Source organism: Pelobates fuscus, chromosome 12, assembly GCF_036172605.1.
Source record: "Pelobates fuscus isolate aPelFus1 chromosome 12, aPelFus1.pri, whole genome shotgun sequence".
Lineage (NCBI taxonomy): Eukaryota > Metazoa > Chordata > Amphibia > Anura > Pelobatidae > Pelobates > Pelobates fuscus.
This window is the reverse complement of record NC_086328.1, coordinates 130,582,173-130,606,533: the sequence shown is the minus strand read 5'-3', so window position 1 is coordinate 130,606,533 and position 24,361 is coordinate 130,582,173. Positions and strand designations below refer to the sequence as shown.

Here is a 24,361-nt window from a genome sequence, read left to right as displayed (position 1 = left end):
GATTTGCCATGGATGCCCCTCCGGCATGCCACAGTCCAGGTGTTAGTCCCCTTGAAACAACGTTTCCATCACTATTGTGGCCAGGAAGAGTCCCTGTGGGTTTGAAAATTCACCTGCCTATTGAAGTCTATGGAGGTTCGCCCGGTTCGCGAACATTTGCGGAAGTTCGCGTTCACCGTTTGCGAACGGTAAATTTTATGTTCGCGACATCTCTACTATTAATACATCTATGTATAGTTCACACAAACTGCAAAAAAAACAAAACGCATAAGGTGAAGATCGACGGTTAACTTTTGGCCAATCCCAGCAGCTGTCACAATTGGTAGCTGTGGATCTATTGATCTATGGAGGTCCCATGGTCTCACGAGAGTACAGCACTGACATGGCTCTTGGCAGATAAGGAGGACCGCAGGATAAAGATAGTGGCGTGCGTAAGGAACAGCTTGAGGCAAGTAAAACTTACCACCCTGCACCCCGGAGCCACCATATCTTTCGGGGACCTTTGTAAAAAATGTAAAGATCCCCCAAAAGTGAAAGATTGCCTTTAACCCCTTAAGGACACAGGACATGTGTGACATGTCATGATTCCCTTTTATTCCAGAAGTTTGGTCCTTAATAATAATCAAAACTTATTTCAGTGAACAATCATATCTTTTACGAGCTTATAGTTATAGGCTTTCTGTCCATTTTGCTCAGTTTGGAAACTGGTCCAGTTTGATTAACTTAAAAATTTAAGGAATCGTTTAGTTTATGGACAAAATACAGCATCAAAAGTAGAATGTGTTGCTATCTAGATGCTAAGATGAAGATGTAAACATTTTCCGTAAAAAGCCCACCTAGGAGCTACACTAGAAATGAAACAATCTGAGAAGGTACAACGGAGGTCTCGATTTAACATTATTTGATAAGATTTTTAATGTTTACAATCTGTTGGAAAACTGTACAAATGATTTAGTTGTTATTAAAGTCTATAGGGATTTTTGTAGATAAATAATTTGAAAACGTTTTCTAACAGACTGTGATCTTTTAAAAAGTTTATCAAAAATATAAAATCAAGCCCTGAGTGATTTTGTTTTTTTCTAAGAAGTTTTAACGACTGTAAAATGGTGTACAAAAATAAAAAATCATAGGAGTAGTTCTCACCAGGCAAGATGTGAGGTCTATACTGAACTGAAGTGTATACACTGCACAATTAATAATTAAAGGATTACATTATGAACCCCTGACTAGGTTCTTACAACATGTTACACAACAGCTGTGTCCTCACACACCATTTTACTGTATATCTGAACGACAGCAAATGCAAAAAGGAATCGGGAGCTTAATGTTGGCAATTGTGCTCTTAATGAGGTTATATCTCTAGTGATTTTTACTGTTTACTAAACCTAAAAACATAAGATCTTGGAGATTAAGGTATATTTGTTAAATTTGAGGGATGATCGCTATTCCCAAGCGTACAGAGTGTGAAGAATGTAAACAGATTTACAATGTAAGGAATCACTGTATAGCAGGGATGAGCATGGGCAAAAAATTTGGTTTGGTTCGGAAATTCGGGTAAGTAAAAAAATTTGTCTGCTTCGTCGATTCGGACCAATGGCATTCGGTTCGGCACGTCTGAACTACCGAACTTCGGCAATTCGGAACTTCGGACATTTATAAGCATCCGAATGTCCGAATTGCATGAAACTAATTGCACATGTCTAGTAAGTGGTTGTGGTGGCAGTCCGGGCACTGGAGCCCTACAGATGTGTAAGTGGTTGTGGTGGCAATCCTGGCACTGGGAATCCTACAGATGTGTAAGTGGTTGTGGTGGCAGTCCAATGGAAAGTAAACTACTACCCCCTCACCCTTATATTAGTGAGAGGAGCCCAATAAATCTAATACGTGTAAAAATCAAATGATATGCTTACATAAAAAAAAGCCAAATAAAAATCCATTAAGTACCGACAGAAATACAAAAAGCAAAAAAAAAGCATTTGTCAACAGTTTTTAGCTGTCAAAACATTTTCAAGGCAGTTTACGAAAGGATTATATCATTCATAGATGTAACTGAATCACCAGTATGATCATTTCTGTTAAACATAGTTACCAGATTCTATATTCAAACGATAATTATCGATTGATGATAAACAGTGGCGGAATTGTAATTGATTCGAACCATTAAATGGCTTATCAGGAGCTGATTATTTGTCAATAAAAAGTACCTGCTCTAATACAATTGAGGCCCAGATTAACAGACTCATGTGTTAAATCCAAAATAAAATCAAGTTTGATGTATATGGTCACAATGCTAAAGGATTGAGTCAGGTTACCATTTTCTACCAATTTGTTATACAAACCTGAGAGGATATCTTCTGGATTCTCATTCTCTTCCTGAGATACTTTGTTGAATCAGGGTGTACTACCACCAGACAATCCCTTATCCCACTACGATAAATGGAAAGACAGTGGAAAAACACGCAGCGTTTCAGCATTGACATTAATTGGCGCTGCTCACAGAACCCAGTAATAACGTCCACTGAAGGGAATGGAATCAGATGTCACCTGGGTTGTGCATGTTCAAGAGGCAGCCATTGATTTTTATGGGAATGTGGCTTAGATGTGAAATAGTGAGTATACAGCTGTGTACACACAATAGCCTCGGGTGAAATGAAAATTATGTCTTTGGTAAATTGGTAAATGAAGAAGACATTTTGAAGAGAGGATAAGCAAATTATGTATGTTTATTGAATACCTTCACGTAACATACTTCATACACTGCGGTGCGATGGGGCAGGTGAAAGGACAGAAATATCACGAGTTTGTCGAATTTTAAGAAAATAGTGTGGTGATTTTTTTAACACATTACAATACATGGCTATTAATAAAAAAATGTATCACCAGACAAAACATGAAAAGAGGGGTTTATTCCACTACAGAGTAGGGTGAACCTGGCAATGTTTCAACACACAGAGGAGTCTTTTTTCAAAATGTTTGGACGTATTTTAACTGTATGTCTAGAATATCATTTATGGCAAAATATTTTCAGAAGACACTGCTCTGTGCAATCCGTTCAGTTCAAAATACACCTGCAGGAGGTCTGCACAAACTCACCAAACTACCTTGTGATAGTCTGTATGGGACAACATTTTATTTTGACAGCGTAATTTTCAATGGCCAGCCCATCTAATCACCCTCCTGTCCCTCGTGAAACATCTACCTACACAGAATAATCAACATTCAAAAACACATATAATAGAAGACCATTGTACAGCGCTACGGAATCTGATGGCGCTATATAAATAATATAATAATAATATGTTGTGTTTATATAAAGTGTAGGCAGTTCATTGTTTGTATATGCAATGTCTAGAGATGCATTATTTGTTTATTTTTGTATCATTATAATTAAAAGAATATTAATACAAGTATCTAAAGGACATCACACTAACCCTATGACTGCACCTGTTACTTATGCCTCTGGCATTGAAGGGTTTTAAATTATCCCACTGAATTTAAAATAATTTATAAAGCTCATAAATAACTAAATGTATATTGTGCAAGCGTGAAAAGTTTAATTGAACGTGCAAACTCTTTTTCGCGCCTACGCCGTCCGAATACCGACACCCAGACAAAAAAAGGACATTTTATTGTGCTACATTCCTACAGACTCAAAACAAATAATTTCATTTTTTTTTTTTCTAATGAAATAATAAATGCCAGACAAATCATTAAAATAAATGTCAACTTCATCAGTGGCAGCTGCTCTCATCACTGGAAAAGGGGGGGCCTGGAGAGGAGCGGGGTAGCAAGCAAACCCCACAGCGGTCTGCAAAGTCACTAGTGGGAAAGAAACAAAGGCCTTGCCATGAAAACTAACACAGATGTGCCCATAGCCAAACTGTCAGAAGCATTTAGAATGACAGCTACTCACAGTTCATTATTTCCTTCTCATGGGTCATTGGGTGACAAGCTGGGTCAGGATGCTTTGTCGGCTACTACAGATCCTCCCATTCAGCTTCAATAAAGGTAAGCTACTCAATTTGATAAGCTAATATAAACAAATGCATTTAATTAATAATCCGCACCGGTCTGAAACGTATTGTGTGGTTTCTATCAAGCACTGCCACTGATAAAGTCATCCTTTTCTTGGCAGGCGTAGAATTGGGCTATCATTTAGGGACATTAAGAAGGCGTTTATCAAAGCTTTTCTGCCAAACAGCATTAAAAAGCTTTGAGCACTGTTCTCAGGCAAAGAAAGAGTTAACATATATTCATACCCTATTACTGACCCCAAATCTATGTATGCATGTATAAATCTGTCTGTCATTCTGCCCAAGAACATATAATGAAATAGAAAGGAAAAGGTGTAACTAGCAAAACAATATAGTAATTAATCAATAATCAACTCAAGGCTGTAACGATCATCCAGACACCTTTAAGAAAGGACTCTCGTTTTTATTGTTTTGTGACCCCCTAATACTTATAGTTATAACCATGCCTTTGTGCTTGCCTACCTGTTTGTCTATTATAATAATTCCCATTTACATAACACCAACATATCCAGTATCCATGTACAAGATTAGAAAAGGGAAATAATAAAGCAGGTAATTATCAAACAATATAAAAACATTAAAGGACCACTCTAGGCACCCAGACCACTTCAGCTTAATGAAGTGGTATGGGTGCCAGGCAGGGGCGGGCTGGGAAGGGGGGCAGGGAGGCAATTGCCCCCCAGGCCGCCCTAAACCCAGGGGCCAGGGCTGCCCACATCCAGCAAAAAAAGGAAAATCTGAATCCCCTGCCTCTGGCTCCGGCCCTGCCTCTGGCTGAGGAGTCAGATTTTTCAACTTACCTCTCTTCCTGCAGCCTGCAGTCAGTGGAGTCGGCTGGCCTCTCCTGATGATGTCAGGAGGAGGGGGCGTGACTTTCACTGCTCTTCTCCCAGGACCGCTGGGGAGTCTGGGAGAAGAGCAGAGGAAGCCACGCCCCCTCCTCCTGACATCATCAGGAGAGGCCGTCCGACTCCACTGACTGCAGGCTCCAGACTTCACTGACTGTTGCTGTATGTTGGCTGCTGCCCACCCCTCCCTGGCGTCAGGTAAGACTCAGGGAGGGGGAAATACACTTTTGTTTTTTTTTATTCCCCATCTCAGCCCTGCCCCCTCTCTTCCCCCCTCCTCAGCCATGTCCCCCCTCCTCAGCCCCTGTCCCCCCTCCTCAGCCCCTGTCCCCCCTCCTCAGCCCTGTCCCCTCCTCAGCCCCTTTCCCCTCCTCAGCCCCTTTCCCCTCCTCAGCCCTGTCCCCTCCTCAGCCCCTGTCCCCTCCTCAGCCCCTTTCCCCTCCTCAGCCCTGTCCCCTCCTCAGCCCTGTCCCCCCTCCTCAGCCCCTGTCCCCCCTCCTCAGCCCTGTCCCCTCCTCAGCCCCTGTCCCCTCCTCAGCCCCTGTCCCCTCCTCAGCCCTGTCCCCTCCTCAGCCCTGTCCCCTCCTCAGCCCCTTTCCCCTCCTCAGCCCTGTCCCCTCCTCAGCCCCTGTCCCCCCTCCTCAGCCCTGTCCCCTCCTCAGCCCCTTTCCCCTCCTCAGCCCTGTCCCCCCTCCTCAGCCCCTGTCCCCCCTCCTCAGCCCTGTCCCCTCCTCAGCCCCTTTCCCCTCCTCAGCCCTGTCCCCTCCTCAGCCCCTGTCCCCTCCTCAGCCCCTTTCCCCTCCTCAGCCCTGTCCCCTCCTCAGCCCTGTCCCCCCTCCTCAGCCCCTGTCCCCCCTCCTCAGCCCTGTCCCCTCCTCAGCCCCTGTCCCCTCCTCAGCCCCTGTCCCCTCCTCAGCCCTGTCCCCTCCTCAGCCCTGTCCCCTCCTCAGCCCCTTTCCCCTCCTCAGCCCTGTCCCCTCCTCAGCCCCTGTCCCCCCTCCTCAGCCCTGTCCCCTCCTCAGCCCCTTTCCCCTCCTCAGCCCTGTCCCCTCCTCAGCCCCTGTCCCCCCTCCTCAGCCCTGTCCCCTCCTCAGCCCCTTTCCCCTCCTCAGCCCTGTCCCCTCCTCAGCCCTGCCCCCCCCCTCCTCGCCCCTGTCCCCTCCTCAGCCCTGCCCCCCCCCTCAATCCCTGTCCCCCTCCTCAGCCATCCCCTGTCCCTTAGTCAGGCTCTGGTCCCTTAGTAAGGCTCTGTCCCACCCTTTCCCTGCTCGTTTTTTCCCCCTCTCAGCTCCTGCCCCCTTTCTCAGCCCCATGCCTCCCACTACAGCCCCATAACATCCCCACTACAGCTCCTCTTCCCCCAATTGCAACCCATATCACCCACACCACAACCCCTTTCCCAAATTGTAGCCATCAACCTACTTAAGCCCCTATCCCCCCTACATTTCCTAAACCCCCCAATTACAGTTTATACCCTCTACTACAGCCCCTGTCCCCCCACTACAGCCCTGTCCCTTTACTCAGCCACTGTCTACTGATTTTAAAAGTGTAAAGTTTGGGTGTATGTGTGTGTCAATATGTCTGTATGTGTGTGTGTGTGTGTGCGCCAGTATGTCTGTGTGTGCGTGCAAGTATGTCTCTGTGTGTGCCAGTTTGTGTGTATGTCAGCCAGTATGCGTGTGTGTCAGTATGTCTGTCTGAGTCAGTATGCCTGTAACAGTGTGTCTTTCTGTGTGTGTCTGTGCCTGTCAGTGAGTTCGTGTTTTTTAGTGTGCGCCAAATCAGCAAGTGTGTGTGTGCTTTTCATTGAGTGTCTGTTTAGGTGACTGCTCCCCCCGCCCCCCCTTTCAATCACATGGGAAAGGTGTTTTTACTCTCCTCTTGGTGCAATGGGCCACTTGACTGGATTTGCCCTCCAGGCCAAAGGCTGCCAGCCCTCCCCTGGTGCCAGGTCCAGCTAGGGTTAACTATTTTTTTTATAAACATAGCAGTTTCAGAGAAACTGCTATGTTTATCAATTAGTTAGGTGAAGAGGACCCTGCGTATCTACTCTTACAATCTGTTTATGTCAGTCTGTTCTCATTCAAACATATAACATAGCAGGCAACTTAGCTTTGTTCTGATTAAAGTGTTTTAGTGAAAACAATGAAAATATCTGAAATCTGTTAGTTTACATGGTATAAAGGATATTATGGACTGGTAGATCACATTTCTATCCTCCTTTGAGGATGTCCAATGGAGATGTCACACACAGATAAGTGAAGAAATGCTTGGCTTGACAATAGGAGGCCAAAGGATTTTAAAGCCGAAATGTCCAAAAAACAGTACTAGCGTCATGTTGGTCTATTGGTTATTACTAATAAGAATACCAAGTCATGGGTTTTATTTGATATTGCTTGTTGATCTAGCATCATATTGGTAGGAGAAGTCAGATCTTCGTGGTAGAATGTTCAGAGGTAGTAAAGGTAAGGATCTGAAATTAGCCCAATGTGAGGCAATCACTGCGTCACCCCTTGCATTGATGGCCTCATATCTTAATATTTAATCATCACGAACTCCAAGTTGCATAGTGTGAATGCATTGGAATAATGTTTTGAAGCAGTCTTCCAAGTTGGGGGTAAAGAATGGCTGGTCAGACAAACACAGCTCATCTAATGTCAGGCGGATAGGTTAACATCCGTTTAACCCCTTAAGGACCAAACTTCTGGAATAAAAGGGAATCATGACATGTCACACATGTCATGTGTCCTTAAGGGGTTAAAAGGGTTTACTTTGGGCAATGCTACTGAAAATATTCAGTAAGTTAAAGTAGAAGGCATGATATTCTGAACCTTGGTCAGTAATCGCTATGTAGCTGTTTCATGATATGTAAGATGTAAGACTTAGAAATATGCACAAGTATATAAACAATACTAGGAAATCATGTTCGCAATTAAAAAAATGAAAAAGACCTTTTGGTCGAAACTTTACTGCTGAACACTAGTGTCGACAAATTTGCACACCTAACCCTTGGAGTGCTTGGACCTTTTTCTTTTCTCTGTGAACGCAATGACAAATAGACCTGTCCTGCATTGGTTTCTTACAATTAAGTTGGTGTGAAACCTTGTCCGATAGTCAAGTGATACACTCCTTAACTGTATAGGTCTGAGGTCTACCCAGGAACAAGCATGCACCTCTATGCATGCTGTAGTGGTTATAGCTCCTGAGGTGATCTGATGCTCTCCCAAGGAAAGTAGTCTATTTGAGAAGGTTTGACAACTATCCTGTGGGTTCACCAGGCACCCACCACCTCCTCCTCTGCACCGAGCCAAGCCCAGCGGTGAAAGGAGGCGCACTTTGGCTCAGATGACACTTTCAGCCAAAGCAGAGATAAGCTCAGTGGTGCTTAAGGAAGTTCTTTTAAGGATCTTCCAGTTCCACAAGGGGTGTTGGTGGACACCCAGTGGACTCCAAGTAAGTTGTCAAACTATTTTCAAATGATTTGACTACCTATCCTGAAAAGGTGCCACAAAACTCCAGGCACAATAATCTCTAAAGTGGGCTGGCCATTGTAGACTACTAAGAATTTGCCCGACTGCCTTATTTATGGCCAGGTCTGGGCCTATTTGTCATTAACTTGAAACCACTATTTGTGTACAATACTGCTTCTTGATATGCTTATTGACAATTAATTTCACATCAGCATAATAATGCTTTCAAATATTGATAGTAAAAATAAGAAGGCTATGATAAATAGAGAACCTTTCCACTGACACATTAAACTATATATAAAATAAACACATTGAATGCTCCGTACTTCCAAGAAAACCTTTTTTTATGTAAAGCAGGACTTGGATATTCGTATTTTTATTTGTGCTTATAAAATGTTCCGAAGTATGATGAATCTGTATAAAGCCGCTACACTTCCCATTACTGTTGCAAAGAATGAAAACATGTTTGCTTGGAAGCCAGGGGGCTTGTGAGATATTTCAATAATATCTGGGGAATCGATGTAACATAAAACTGAAGGAAAGCATCTAATGTCATTGAACAATAACTATCTGTTCTGTCACTGACTTACCTTTGAGCTGGGGCCTGAGGATGTTTCTCTGTGAATTTCCTCACCAACGCCACTGTCAGCTGCCTCTGCTCCCCTGGGCCACCTGTGGGCAATAACTGGGCAACCAATGGCTGGGAAACCTGCTGCTGATTGAGATGACTGGCATCGTTCTGCAAAGCCTGAAATGGAAACAGCATCTTGTTATAGTGAGATAGATACATTGGATAGATATCTCTAATAGATAGAAGATATATATGCAATAAATCAGATAGAAATATTAGATTAGATCGATTGATTTACTAGATTAGATAGATAGATAGAGATACATATAGAACATAGATAGGTAGATAGATAGAGAATGGATATATAGATAATATATAGACGGATAGACAGACAGATAGATAGATAGATAGATAGAGAGATAGATAGACAGACAGATAGATAGATAGATAGAGAGAGAGAGAGAGATAGATAGATAGATAGATATACATTCGATAGATAGATAGATAGATATACATTCGATAGATAGATAGATAGAGAATAGAAATATATTCGATAGATCGTGTAGATATATAAGATAGCTAAATTAATAAAATAACTTTGGGTGCTAGATAGTTTTTTCAATGATGTTTTATATAAGCTCAATGATTTATATTAACCTTGCTTCACACTTCGGTACAATCCCAATTCACCAACGTGAAATAATAGTGTAGTAATAAGTGGAGCAATATTAATAAAAATGAAGAAAAAATGGCATACCTTCCAAAGAATGGTATTATGATGAATGGTATATGTAAAAGAAAAAAGAAGAACACAAGCTAGTGCTGATTGTCTTCTCTTACTGTGAGAATCTACACTATCTTTTGTTCTTGATTAGATAGGCAGATTATAGGTACATAGATAGATGATAAACAGACAGGCAGACATACATATATATAGATACATTGAATGCACATACACAGAGTTTAAATATCTTGAGAATATCAAGACACACGGGAGGCAACGTTATAGAGATGTTGCTTTCAAATGACCCCGAAGTTGTTAAATGAGCAAAATAAGAATGAAAATGAAAACACACTACAGCAGTGTACCTCAATATGCAGGGGAGTTTGGGTTAGGGACACCCCTATTGCTACGCCAACCCTAAATCGCACTAACCCTTAAAGACGGCCCACCCTTTATGTCACCCGATTTAACAGGGTCATTTTAAGCACAGCTTTTTAACATCAATGTTTTAAATGTATAGCTATAGACAGAACGATAGACAGTCAATGCACAGACACTTACATAGACATTTCTCTAGAAGTAGAATTCATAGAACATTATCAAAGGTTTAATTTCGTATGCTATCACGTTATTAAAACACAAACTATTTCTTTGTGATTCCTTTATATCTTGTGAAACAGTTTTAGTCTTAATATCATATTATTTTTGTTTGTTTTTTTAACCCCTGCAGTTGAGAGTAACACTCATACATTTTTTTACCTTCACCATTATACCCATTGGGCCCTGTGACCTTCCATCGGAGAGGTGTTCTAACACTGACCTCTTGTGATGAGATTCTTTCAGCATCCTGTTGAGGTTGAGGCCAAGATTCCTCCTGCATCTGATCTTCTGTCTGGGTGACCAGCTCTTTTACATTTAGCTCCTCGAGGTAGGTCAGCAAAAACTCAGGATAAGCCTGTTGGAGAGGACAATAGCAAGAAAGGAGAGATGATAAAAACCACTGGGAACCTGCTGGGCAACAGTGGATGAGGGGAAAATGAGTTACTGCCTGATAATAGATAAAGCATTTAATTCAGAATATGTTGCTTGACCTTGCCGCATTAGAAGGGGAAGATGAACTAGAGTAGAGCCAGTTGTCAATCTCGTTTTAGTTAATACCGTATTTATTTATTCTGATATTTTGCTGCAGGTGTTACATTCATTCATTTTAATTTCACAGCAAGTTAGAGGGAGGATATTTCTGCTCAGACCCGGATGGGTTTCAGTATTCCTACCTGAGCAAATCTTCCAAACCGAGCAGATAGATAAGGTGATACTACCTATAAATTCAGCTGCTGCCCCTAAGGACGGGGTGTGAGGCACACAATACAGCAAGCACTATTAGTTTACTAGTATGGATAAAAATAGTCATATAGACATATACAAGATTATAGACAAGATTACTGGCTGGTTGTTAAAATTGGGTGCAATCTATTTACTGTTTCTAAAGGGCGTGATTGATGCAGAAAAGGAAATAAATTAAAATGTATTAAAGCCCATTAAAAATCCATACAATCAAAGTAAACTGAGCAGAAAAGGAGACACAAAAGATCATTTATCAATTAAGAGTAAATTCAAGATGAATTTCAAACTTAGGATCAAAATAGCCAAATTGGAAAAAATGATTTAAGTCGGCTTAATGTTTTTCAAGTTCGGCATCTTTGGCTTCAAATTTGAAATAGACTTTGAATTGTTACTTTAGTAAATAATTCTAACAGACAAAAAAAAGATGATTAGAAACTTCATCATGATATAGTAAGCAGATCATATAACTTCTTGTTTCATTATGATAGAACCTTACTCATAGAATGAAACACCTCTACTGACTAACAGATTAAATATGTGCAGAGTCAGACAGATAAAACCCTCAATATGCCGCGTTACACTGGTGAAACGTAAAAGACTATAATATATAAAACAATAAATACAACTGGGATATTTTCACAAATATGTTCAAAATGTGTAAAATGTATCCAGCATGTGAAACAAACAAAATAATATAAATCATAAATAAATGATAAGTTACTAAAATAAGTCCCCACGGTTATCCTTAGTGCTTTTTGGGGCAAACATGTTATTTAATTATTAAAGAACTAACACCACTGTACCTCTGTCTAATTCATGTCAGGGGTCATCTGCATTTGGAAACCCTACAGGTTTCACAGGAGAGTTCATTGACAGGTGCAGCCAGAAGTTTAACACAAACTCCGATCCTGTTCCAGCAATGACCCCCTGCCCAATTTCACTTGAGGTCGAAGGTAATTCAACTTGGCTCAGTTATGCAAGTCAATTAGTGACTTATTTGAGTGTCTGTTGACGTACACCACCGTGGGAATATATCCCATAATTCTCGTATCTCCATTTAGAATGACATGGTGCTACATCTTTGAAGAACAATTTCAACTTCTTATTTATGTCACAAGAAGTCCTAGAATCAAGGCATCTTTTATGTCTGCAGCCAACCATATCCTCATTGAAGATCATCCCAGCATGCTGTGAATTATGTACCATTAAATACCACTTTTTTGTTTGGTTTATTCTTCGTTGGTCTTTTTTTTTAATTGAATACAGGACACGCTTGCCTTTTCTCACAGTGATACTTGTCACTGGAAAGAATTGATGTCACCATTTATGGATATTTTTGTCCCTGTTTCTAGCATTCTATAATTATTTAGTCTGTCAAAATCATAAAAGACAGAAATGTTAGCATAATGGTTTGTGATGGTGTTTTCTTTCATTAATACATTCACATTAAACAAAAAGTAACTGTTGCGTTAATATATTTGTTAGCACTTTGGTATTGACTTGGAAGTCAGTGACCTTTATGGCTTCCTATTATGCAGATATGTTTGTATATAGTACATGATCTGCAGTTATTTCAACAGATCATATTTTCAATTATAGATTGGGGTCCCAATTCCCAGGGTAGCACTAGGGCATACACAAACATATTATTAATTTATAAATTATACGTCATTTAAGTAGAATCACTTATTAGACATCGTATAATATCAGAAAAGAGGAGCTTTATTAACCTTCTGTTAATTTTTTTCTCTACTTGGTCAACATAATGGATGGTTGACAAATTGCCTCCAAGCCACCTTTTGAGAGATTCACTACTGATAAGTTAGTTTAAAGGGATATTCTAGACCCCATTATCATTAGAACGCACTGTAGTGGTTAAGGTGCCGGGAGACACAAGGCGCCACCTGCCACTAATCTGTTAAATGTCTTATGACCAGGTTGACACTTACCATGTTGTGTTTGGTGCCCAAAGTCCTTCCAGTCTGATTTTGTCTGATAAAATAGAAGTTCATACTTCTGCATTAATAGACTAACTCGTATCAAGTTTGGGTAGTATTCAGTGGCTGCAAGCAGTCAGTTGACAGTCTCAGTCATTGAACTGGATGAATACAATGGCAAGCATTATGTTGACCAGGAAATCACCAGTAATGGTGATCTCCAGGTGGCAGAGCGGAGCTGCGGCAAGGGATCCCTCACCGCTCTCTGGATTAGAGGTACATTAACTTGTTATTTTAAGTCTTGAAGTGATCTAAACGGGTTAGAAGTCCATATGTATTTATAACACTGCTTTGTTCATTGAGTTGAGATGACCAACACTTACTATAACAAAGTATTAAAAAAAAAGACTTTTACTATACGCATACCTTGGAAAAAATTGAGCCTTTGTTTCCAAAGTTCCATAATTGTCTGGAGTTGTTTTTTTCTCTGAAAGAAAACAGATCATTATAACTTTGACAATAATGTTTCACAGACCAACTATTTACAGTCTTGAAAAAAAAAGAAATGGAACTCCTAAAATTGGTGGCGATTGAAAGTAGTTATAGACTTTGAATCATAGGCATAACAGAACATCTGCAAGATACCCTTTCTTGCAGAACATTCAATGTTAATAGTCCTAGGTAGAATGGAAGATCCTCTCGAACCAAAATGGACAAAGCTCCCTAGAAAGGAAAAGAAACACTCTGGAAAAAATAAAACTCAGGGAACATCCCCCGGGGAAGCTGTACGTGACTAAATATGAGAACATAAGTCGGTTTTGTATATTCCTAACAGTATGAGGAGGGTGTGGGACATATAAATGTATTCTAAAAAAAATCAGCAGGATTCCTATTCTGGTGCTGTCCTTGAAATAGCAGTTTTACTTAGAAATCCGGCAAAAAGTTACCAAACCTGGACACCCTGGGTGGAACCTTGCAAGGTGTCAAGTATGAGCACAGGTCTGCTAATCTGATAGCTGCACATTTTTACTTAATCTTCTAATTTCCCACAATCAGGTATGTTCTGTCCATATCCCCATGCAATTGGTAAACAAATGGTTTATTGCACTGCATAGAAATCTGCAGATATAGAACTCTGGAGACATCCAATTTAATAAAAAATAAATAAAAAAAGGTCATGCATTTTTGTCCCCAAATAATTCTGAAGAATAAAAGGGCATTTTAAGAAAGCCACTGACCTACTACTTGAGGTTAACTACATTTTACCTGAGGTTGTTCAGCTACATACACTGAATTTTAGTGTGGTTGGGGACCTACACGTAGTGATTGTAGCACTACACTTCATTTTAAACCTTTTCATTTTTATCTTTATTGTTCAGATACAGGACGTGCACAGTGTTTACTAAATGATGTTTATGAAGAATTGTCTACCTTTTCTGGAGTGTTACGTGATACCCCTGTAAGATTGTCCCATCTCCAGTGCTTAGTTTGATGGGGTGCCCAACAGCCAAGCAGACCTGTGGCATAGCTCTGCTCAGAATCATTCCACCCTGACAAACAGAAGAGGGACATTAAATATGTTCAAATAACCAAAATTGAAACATTTTATCCTAATAAAGAGGTCATAATAGCTGAATAAACCAAGATATTAACAGTCTCGGAAAGTTAAATACTATCCCCAACTTAGCAGCCTATCTCCGTTCGTTGTCAGTGATTCCTTTTTACAACCAGAGCAGAATTTTACAGTTCACCGAATCTCAGAGAAGGCTTCTGATATTTCCGTTCTGCTCTCCCCTGTATGTGTTTCACAGGGTAACGATTCAGGTTACATAACGGGTCACTTGTTGTATTTCTAACACCTCATTTTCCTTCAAATACGTAAGTGCTGGGGGGAAATAAATCATTGAACCAAAAAAGATTGTAAAAATATGGCTTTCTTGCAGATAATTATGAAAACAATATTTACCTCTATATAAGAGTCTTATAAGTAGATACAAATGTGAAGCTAAAAAGGAAAAATGCTAACAAACAGCTTTGTACTTCGATGACATTTTACGGAGTAGATTATCTTGGCTCATTCGTGAATGTATGTATATATTTAAACAAACACACAGTTTGCATTCCCAGCTATTTTTGTGCCTTTGAGTGTTTATTTATGGATTTGCTGGGCAAATCTGACCTCATAGCCTCATAGACCAGGGCTGCCCAATAGGTAGATCCCCAGATGTTGTAGAACTACAACTTCCATGATGCCTTTAGCATGACAAAGCATCATGGGAGTTTTAATTCTACAACATTTGGGGATCGATGTATTTGGCTCCCCTAATTTAGACAGACAGGCAGACAGATTAACAGACAATATAACAGACAATAAAATTCTAGAAATGTCAACCCAAACCGTGCTAAAAGCCCATTCTCTCAATATACAATAATATGCCAATAATTGCATTGCATGAACATTTCACAACATTTATTTGCAAGCAGGGCCGGTGCAAGGATTTTTGCCGCCCTAGGCAAAAAAAATTTGCAGCCCCATTTGTTCCACCCACTAATGCAGATTTACATACACTGACCGATACACATACACGCTGACCCATACAGACACACATTGACTCATAAAGACACACACACTGATCCATGCAGACACACACTGACCTATACACACAGAGACCCATACACACAAACAGACCCATACATACATACACACTGACCCATGCAGACACACTGACCTATACACACAGAGACCCATACACACATACATACACACTGCGCTCAAACTCCCATTACTCCTGGGCGGCAGCAATGATCATAGGATACAAAAGTGAATACAAATACAAAGAAACTAGTCCTGCGCTCAAACTCCCATGACTGCTATGGTCATTGTTGCTGCCCAGGTGTAATGGGAGTTTGAGCGCAGGACTAGTTTCTTTATATTTGTATTCACTTTTGTATCACACAGCTAGGTCGCAATGCTGCCGCCCATCCCATGTGTTCCCTATTAAGGGTTAATAAGCATGTAGGGACGTTTATAAAAAATACCCCTTTCTGTCTCATTAGAGATGTTTTTGCCAGAAGCTCAAGGAAGCAAGGCGAATGGTTAGTGTTAGGACCCACCTAAGAGGTCTGCCTTGACGTGGCAGGTGGGCATATCCTCTCATGGCCATTGGAGGTAACCAAAAACCTCAAATTGTTTAAAAAATACATAGGGATGTGGAAAGAGCGCAGGTAACTTTTTTTCCTTTTGTTTTTTTTGGTTTATACATACACACTGACACACACAGACTCATACACACCTATACATACACACACACACCCACAATCCCATACATACACACACCCACAGTCCCATACACACACACAGTCCCATACATACACACACAGATCAAAGCAGACTGACATACACAAACATACTGACTAAAACATACTGACACACATTCTATGAAACACACTGTGCATGCTCTCTTACCTTCATTGCACTTTGTTCTTCATTCCTGTCTTCTTTACTACGCTCGGTGGATGACACTTTTTTCCTAAGCTCCATTTCCTGTTATTTCCCCGCCCCCTTGTCCCCATGTACAGGGCAAGGGGCGGGAGCGAGTGAATGACACGCCCTTGCGCTGCCACAAGCTTGACTGGGAGTGGGGTCCTGACTTAGCAGGCTGTGGTGAATGCCGGACCGACGTTCTACCAGGCGTTTGTCTATAAGTAAGTGCTCCCTAGCGCCCGGTAACGCGGCCGGCGTCTGCCACGCCCGCTATATATAATCAATTCCACTTGATAGGGGGGCGGCCAGACAAGCAGTAAAGCCACTGCTGGCGCACCCCCAGAGTAGGCACCCTAAGCAGCCGCTTACTTAGCCTATAGGAAGCGTCGGCCCTGTTCGAAGGCAACAATCTCATCAGGCTCATTGTACATTTTTTGCATTGTTTTATTTAATTGCCTACATGTGACTTAGAAAATATTTGATGACAGCTCACCTTTGTGACGAGCCACACACTACAAGGCAGCAATGCAGACATCGTCCCATGATCCTTGCTTCTCTGTACAGGAGCTCGACTTCTTTTCTCGATTTTCACAGAAGGGTATAAAACAACCTGCTCATCCCCCTGAATGAGAAAGTTAGCAGTGAGGTCACCCATGTTTTAATACTCCAAGATAGAGCAATATCAATGTCAATATTCCGAGATGGTATATTTCCGTTTATACGGAGATTAGTACTACTGTCCGTTTAGCTTTCAATCTATGTCCTCGATTTAATATAATTTGATAAGATTTTCAGATGATTGAATATTTTTGGATAAACTTTTAAAATAATTTCAACATGGGGGCGGGGCCGGGCGGCCATGCTGGCAGGCTGCAAGTCACTACGGCTCCTGAGGGAAATGGCTATTTTTGGCTACATACCGGTCTACCAAAGCTGGTAACACCCTGGAGGCCCATGGAACAAGACCCTGGAGTGTCCCAGTGCAGCTGGAACACCTGATACCGGGTGACTCTGGGTCCTGGTGAGAGGCTCGGGGACTTCGGGACTGAGGCATACCCGGGAGGGGAGTGGGGCGGACGGCCACTGCCTCGCTTTCAATCCTGGCCACTGATGATTTGCGACTTCTCTAATGCCTCCAAGGCCCCGTTCACCCCCCCTTTGGACCGAGGGGGTTATCCCGGTCTCTACAGCAGAGGCGGCTGCGCGGCTGATCCAAAGCTGCAACACCTGGGCAACACAACTCAGCCCTTAAAATGGCAGCAAGACCTCATGGCACAGGCACAGGAGAAGGGGAACTAAGCCACCAACTATGAGCGGCGGCTCGCGGGCACCTGTTTGCGGCAGACCCAACGACCGCAGATACAACTGCCCTAACACCTACAACCAAGCTGACCCTGCACCTCATTGCCGACACAGGGACCTCGTGGCCCACGCAGGCTTACCCGCAGACAGCACAAACAGTGACCACTTAGGCTGATTAAAGCTACTAAGCAGAGGATGGAGCCCCCACTCTGGCACCAAAAACAAGCGGGAACGCTTTGAATAATCCAGCTTACGTCCAAGGTACACAAGATGGGCCCCCACTACTGTCTTCCCAGGCCGTGGGCCACCGGGGGACACCCCTCGCACCAAAGACTCACTCTCAGGCAGAGCAACCAAGACGGAATCCCTGTTCCTGGCCACACTTTAAACCAGAACTGTGGGCACATGTGATAAGCTCAGCCAGATCTGCCTGTGTGACGGGACTCCTACACCTCCGTGGGAGTGAGCCATAAGCAGAGGAACCAGCTAAATTGCCCGTGTGACCATACCAGCGGTCCCGAATAGCAGAGCCTGTGCGTCCCTTCCTAATGGACCTCTGTGGTTTCAGCATACTATTGCCTAAGCTTCCTTTGTTTGCTATCTTGGAAGTCTTTAAGTCGCATGCTAGCTGACACTATAAGCACTAGATAGCCTTTTGAAATATTGTGGTACACGAAGAGTTAACCAGTTTAACGTTAGTCTTAGACATGCCAGTGTCGCTTGTGGGGATGATATAGCAGAACCTACCTTGAAACACAGATATGCACACCGCATCCTTCTAACACATAACGGGTGTTACATAAGATACCAGGTTACACACACTGTTCACACTCCTGGTAAGCCGCTCACCCTGCATTACACGGCACAGCTACACACACCTGTCAAGCGTAGGATTTACTGTTTTTTGTCAGACGAGACAGCTTGAACGAACCTGATTAACATTATGCATATCAACATAAGCCTGATGTCGATTTTGTTTATACAACATTATAAAATGGTGCAAATTCCTCCTAGCCATGATATGTATCCTCAGTTAAAGCTATTATACTAATCTAATATGCTAACCTATGTCAATGCTACCTTGTCTTGCATAACTCCGGTTTAGATGCCATGACGACTGTTCTGATACGCTTGTTTATTTCCTTTGCAAAAAAAAAAAAAGCGCAACATACCATCTGAACCATTATGTCTTTGTATTAACTCATGTAACCCGTAAATTACCGTAACCAGACAATGTAACTGACAATGCGCTTCAAAAAAATAAAGAATTAAAAAAAAATAAAAAATTAATTTCAACATATTAAAATATCAAAATGTTACAAAATTAAAATGTTTTTCATAATATAAAACCATTTTAAAGGTTTATCCAACAATATTAAATTGAGGCCTATATCGTGTATGTCACACGGTACATAGAACGTGAAGTGTTATAAGCTAAAGATCTATTATTCCACGGATCTCATGCATTATAGCATCAATAGGCAACGTGCCGCACATTAGTTGCTGTTGATGTAGAGAGTCCAGCATTTGTCTAAGTTCAATTTCAATCTAGATGGACTTTAGAGATTTATAAAGTATGGGACCATGGCCTGGAAGAGAATTGTAACAACAGCTGGATAGCTACAGGATGGCTCGTCATGGTATGAAGTCCAACCTGGAATATTATAGACAGGGTTAAGAAGGTAAGACTTTTCAAAGTGAATTTCATATTTAGGGCCAAATTAGCCAAACTGGAATCATAGCTGACTGAATTTTTCCAGCTCAGCTGCTTTGGACTTGAATTTGAAATTAACTTTAAATTCCGAGTAATTCTCCCTTCAGTAAATAGCCATGTAAGTATCCGTAGAAACAGAACACGTGATTTTTTTGCTCATGTTCTACATGTCCTATATAAACACTGAAAGACAATGCATGAAGTTTCACTTGTTCCTATAATTAGGTTTGTGGACTTAACATAACTCAGGGAGCCAAGCCTCGTAAAAATATCACTCGTCACAGCTAAGACTGCTGAGTATTTGATATAAAGCCGTATTGCTTATAGACTTGGACATTTGTTTTAGAAAGAATCGCAAATTGGGACAAAAATACGCTTGTTTGTCCAAATTCAAAACAAAAGAAAATTGAACGAATCGCACAAAATGAAAATTTTTGTTCGATTCGTTCATTCTAGTAAATAATGCACGAAGTTTGTACCCTTACATCGGGATACCATATTTAAGGGTACCACTAGCTGTTTATAGTCAATAGTCCCTAATTTGGAATTTTTAAATATGGCAATCCCAAATAAGGGTAAAAGATTAGGGAGCTATCTACAAAAAAACTGAAAGACTGAAAGACTGAAAAAGAAAAAAAAAAAAGGCTTTTCTTAATTTCGATCTTTCAGGTGCTTAGTAGATAGCTCCCTAATTTGGTATCTTTATGTGTAATTGTCATATTTAAGGATACCAAAACAGGGTACTGTCGACTAAACACAGCTCCCTCCCTAAATATGTCAATCCAACATAAGGGTAACAAATTAGGAACTTTCTACTTTCTAAACCACTGAAAGATTTGCTGGCGATCTCAGAATTCCATTTTTTCAAATGGAAATTTGATCCGAAAATATTGGATGGATGTCAACGAAAACAAATCGACTAATTGACTAAATGAATTTTAAACTAAACTAAATGTATTTTTGTCCGAATTTGGACAAGCCAAATATTTCTGCCCTGCACAATATTTAAACGTTTTTTTTAATCTACTAGTTTCCCAAACTCAAAACGGTGATTAATCCCTGTTCTATTAGAAAATATATGTTTAGCTGGGGTCCCTGGGAGGGCTATAAGTATCTCTTATTTTATTTGGGTTTGTCTATCGTGCATCTTACTATAAAGAGTTTAATCTGTAGTGCCATGGACCCACGAAGTAAGCATCTTCTAACACAAAACAGATTCATTTCTTTTCAACATCTAATTCACCTTCTGTGGCACAACATTGGAGTTAAAGCAATCTGAAGTCTATTCTTCCCTAACAACTAATTGAAATTTCCATTTTCTCTGTCATGCAAATAGAGAGAGTGTATGTCATATAGACAACCACACTATGGTATGCCAGTGAAAACATGCATGGCCCAAAACAATTTCAATGTACCAGCTTTAGATCAATTGCAAGATACTTGAAACCTTGAAATCCAAACCCAATCGTATTATTGGATTTTAACCCTCACTTAACAAACACAATCCAGTCACAATCAATTATTTGTATTTGATCCTTAAAAGTATCAGGAGCCAATGACCTGAAAGATTTTGGTGTGCTTAGCAATTCATTCAAAATGAAGTGTGTTCTGCACAAATCTGAGACTATTGTCTATACTTACAATAGCATGCGCCAAATCCCAAAGCTTATTTCCCGTTATTTTCTGAAATACTTGCTTTTCTAACACATGGTGTGCTGGTCAGTTAGGTTTGTAATAAACACTTGATTTTTGTATTTTTTTATTATTTGGGTCAGATCTACATTCAGGTGGTTAACTAACTGTAAATATGGTTTTATGGCTGGTACTGAATATTTGCAGGTCTTCCGAACGATCAAATGCAGGAATTTCAATTATTTCACACTGATGGTTAAGATTTAGAAAAAATGACAGGGTTTACTCACTAATCAGTGACTTGTTGTGCGTTCCTAACTGGATTTGGAAAATTTTAACTAAATGATGCAAGATTGGAATATTGCTAAGGTGGAGAATATTCAAATTGAGCCAGTGTAGTTTAAAGGAACACTATAGACACCTTAACAACTTTACCTTATTGAAGTTGTTATAGTGTCTGCAGTTCTGCCCCCCCTCCCTCCATCCAAACTCTTTATTTCTCTAATTAGAAAGATAGGAAGCACGGTTTCAAGCCACCCCTCCAAGTCCTCTAGGTATGAGTGCTGGCAATCTTACTTCCCGGCTCTCGTACCGTAAGATACCTAGACGTCATGCACATATGCGCAGTGCGGTCACAGTCTGCCATACAGAATCATTGGATTCAATCATTCTCTACGGCAGAATCCTCTACGGCATGTCTCCAGGATGATGTCACTTGAGGAGGAAGTTGCGGCAGCGCAGAGGGAGACTTTGCTGAGTCCGCGCTGAGAAAAGGTGAGCAATTTGTTTTATTTTCATTTATTTCATGTTTATTTTCTATAACTGGGGGGATCATAGTACACAGCCACATCAGGACAGTAGCATTAGGAATACAGATCTATGTACCTAATGCTACAATGGTACTTTCAATTTTGCAAATCCATTAGCATTATCTGTCAAGTGATCAGATTCCTAAAAAAAGAACTGTAATAATTTACAGTAAAATAAAAAGACTATAATCACATAATATAATAACAGTTAAAGGGCTGGAATCTCTAAGCAGAATAAAGATTACTTTACTTATTGTATAGCAAGTACGCCATTGAAGTCTATGGGAAATCCGCTGTTCAGTAGTAAGTACAGTATAACCTTACTCTGCTAAGACAAGCCAGCTCAAAATGTGGATTATAGGGAAATGATGCCCTTCAGGGACTTTGGAGAAATCATAAAAAACACAAACTAAATGTCAAGTTGATTTTCAAATGTCTCCTGAAGACCAAGGTAATTTATTAACCCTAATGCGTCTTGTGTTACATAATTTTTCAAAATGTATGTTTATTGACTTTTCTTCCTCAGCAACTGCAATGCCAGAGATTGTTCCCCGTCAGTAGAGCCACTGTGGAATAAAACACCTACCTACTCAAATATATACAAACATCAGTAATACTCATAGCTGCTTCCTGTGCCAAATTGCCTGAGATTGATGGGAGTCACACTCTTGGGCAGCAGGGCTCTTCCACCCCTCTTCCCAAACACTTGCCTAGCATATGGGTAATTGGATGGGGACAGAATTAATGACAACTCTCATTAATCTCCAGCAGCCCAGGATACATATCTTCCACAGCTGTACGAAGACTGACAGACCCACAAATCACAGGACTGTATCACAATTATTTTTAAATTGCTGAATGTAGAGACACGGTGCAATACAGGATATGAAACATGATGTGCACATTGAAATATCAGGCACACGCTATAGATCTCAGCGTTAACCTTTTTGTATTGTAATGATTCACTGGGGACCAGTCTAACTTTGCTACGGCCAGCCTTTCCTTTCCATATACTGCTGGCACAGGTAGGTCACTGACTAATCTGTCACCTGGAAATGTGTCTCTTCCTCCATAATGTAGGATACACTCTACGAATCCGGTGACAATGGTCAATTCATTTCTGCTTGAGTTACACTCACATTCTAAAGCCCGAGGCTTCCCCTCACAAAGACAGACTCCGAACAAAGCACACCATTTAGTCGAGCACATTTATCAGAGTTACTACTCGCACAGCCAATTTGATGCGCAACAGGGGATCCTTTAAATAACATTTATTTTCCTTCTTCATAGTTGGAATGATTTGCTAGAAACAAATAGAACTTCACTCAGCTGATCACAAAACATTCATGGGTTTTCACCAAACTGAGAATTTTTGTGAATTGCAAATTCCAGGTCAAACTATTCAAGTTGGAAAAATTCTCCAATTTGGCTGTTTTTCCAGTTAATTTATTTTGGACTAAAATTCACATTTTCTGTTTTTATTGCAGTTTAGGGATTATCCTTGATATCTCGATTTTTTATTTTTTTTTTCAAACATGGTTGTTTTTGCCTGGAGAACCTTCCTAGCTTTGGGTACATATCATTTTTTTTTGTCCTTTCCACTCGCCACTAGTCAGTCGTGATTTAAATTTAGCTCAAACAGAAACCATGCTGGCAGTAGGTGTTCGTGTAGCACAGGGAATCTCAAAAAAGCTTACAAACTATCACATTTAGCATGTTCCTATCTAAAAGAGGGACTTCTGGCCATATAGGAATAGAGTAATAAAACCTGATTAGACCCCCGTATAATAAGAATATATATCCCCGTGTCCATTATCAAACAAGCTGACTTCTTTCTTAATGTCATACTATATATATATATAAACCTATGAAAAACTCAAGACGTATATTAGTAATGACCAGTGAGGATCTGCACCACATTTACGGTAGTAGTTTACGCACTAGTATTTCTGCTATGTTATATCTTGTTAATACTATAAGTTCTTTGTCATTCATACAAGAGCCTACAGGAGAACAAGCCATGTTCTATCAATGCAATTACCTCTGTAATGCACAATCCTCCAGCCCTCTTCCCATCTTTCAATTCTCGAACACTGCAGACAAAGCCACCTCAACAAGAACACTCTGCAGACCCCATGCCCAGCGGTGACACAGTCTTACCTGCTTTATTTATGGTATATTCACTAGGTTTCGGACTATATATTCACGTTCAAATATGCCTAATTCCCACCCAAAACACAGCACGCTTTATGAGTTTTGCGAATCCTTTTTCTATGTACTCTAGAGCTGTAGAATTGTTTGCCTTTCTATGAAGTATCAATATTGCTAAGACTTGGTGCAAAACAATGTGACCTTAACAGAAATAAAGAATATAATCCCACCTTTAACTGGAGAAAAAGACTGTCAGACTCCACAGTTTCTGGCTGATGCATGGACTGCCGGTTTGTGGGTCCTATGTTTTCAGGGAACCCTGGACAAAGACCCCAGCTGCG

At 40.8% G+C, this 24,361-nt stretch overlaps 1 protein-coding gene across 1 annotated transcript in view; it reads right to left on the bottom strand.

Moving 5' to 3' along the window:
* The window catches only part of LOC134578564 (doublecortin domain-containing protein 1-like), a 311,038-nt gene that overhangs the window by 105,039 nt on the left and 181,638 nt on the right, over nucleotides 1-24,361 (bottom strand). The window contains exons 8-13 of the mRNA XM_063437537.1: nucleotides 24,251-24,356; nucleotides 16,906-17,034; nucleotides 14,360-14,478; nucleotides 13,355-13,415; nucleotides 10,468-10,602; nucleotides 8,943-9,100 (exon numbers count right to left, since the gene is read on the bottom strand). Of these exons, the coding sequence (XP_063293607.1) occupies nucleotides 8,943-9,100; nucleotides 10,468-10,602; nucleotides 13,355-13,415; nucleotides 14,360-14,478; nucleotides 16,906-17,034; nucleotides 24,251-24,356 (708 nt within the window). The remainder of the gene's footprint in view (nucleotides 1-8,942; nucleotides 9,101-10,467; nucleotides 10,603-13,354; nucleotides 13,416-14,359; nucleotides 14,479-16,905; nucleotides 17,035-24,250; nucleotides 24,357-24,361) is intronic.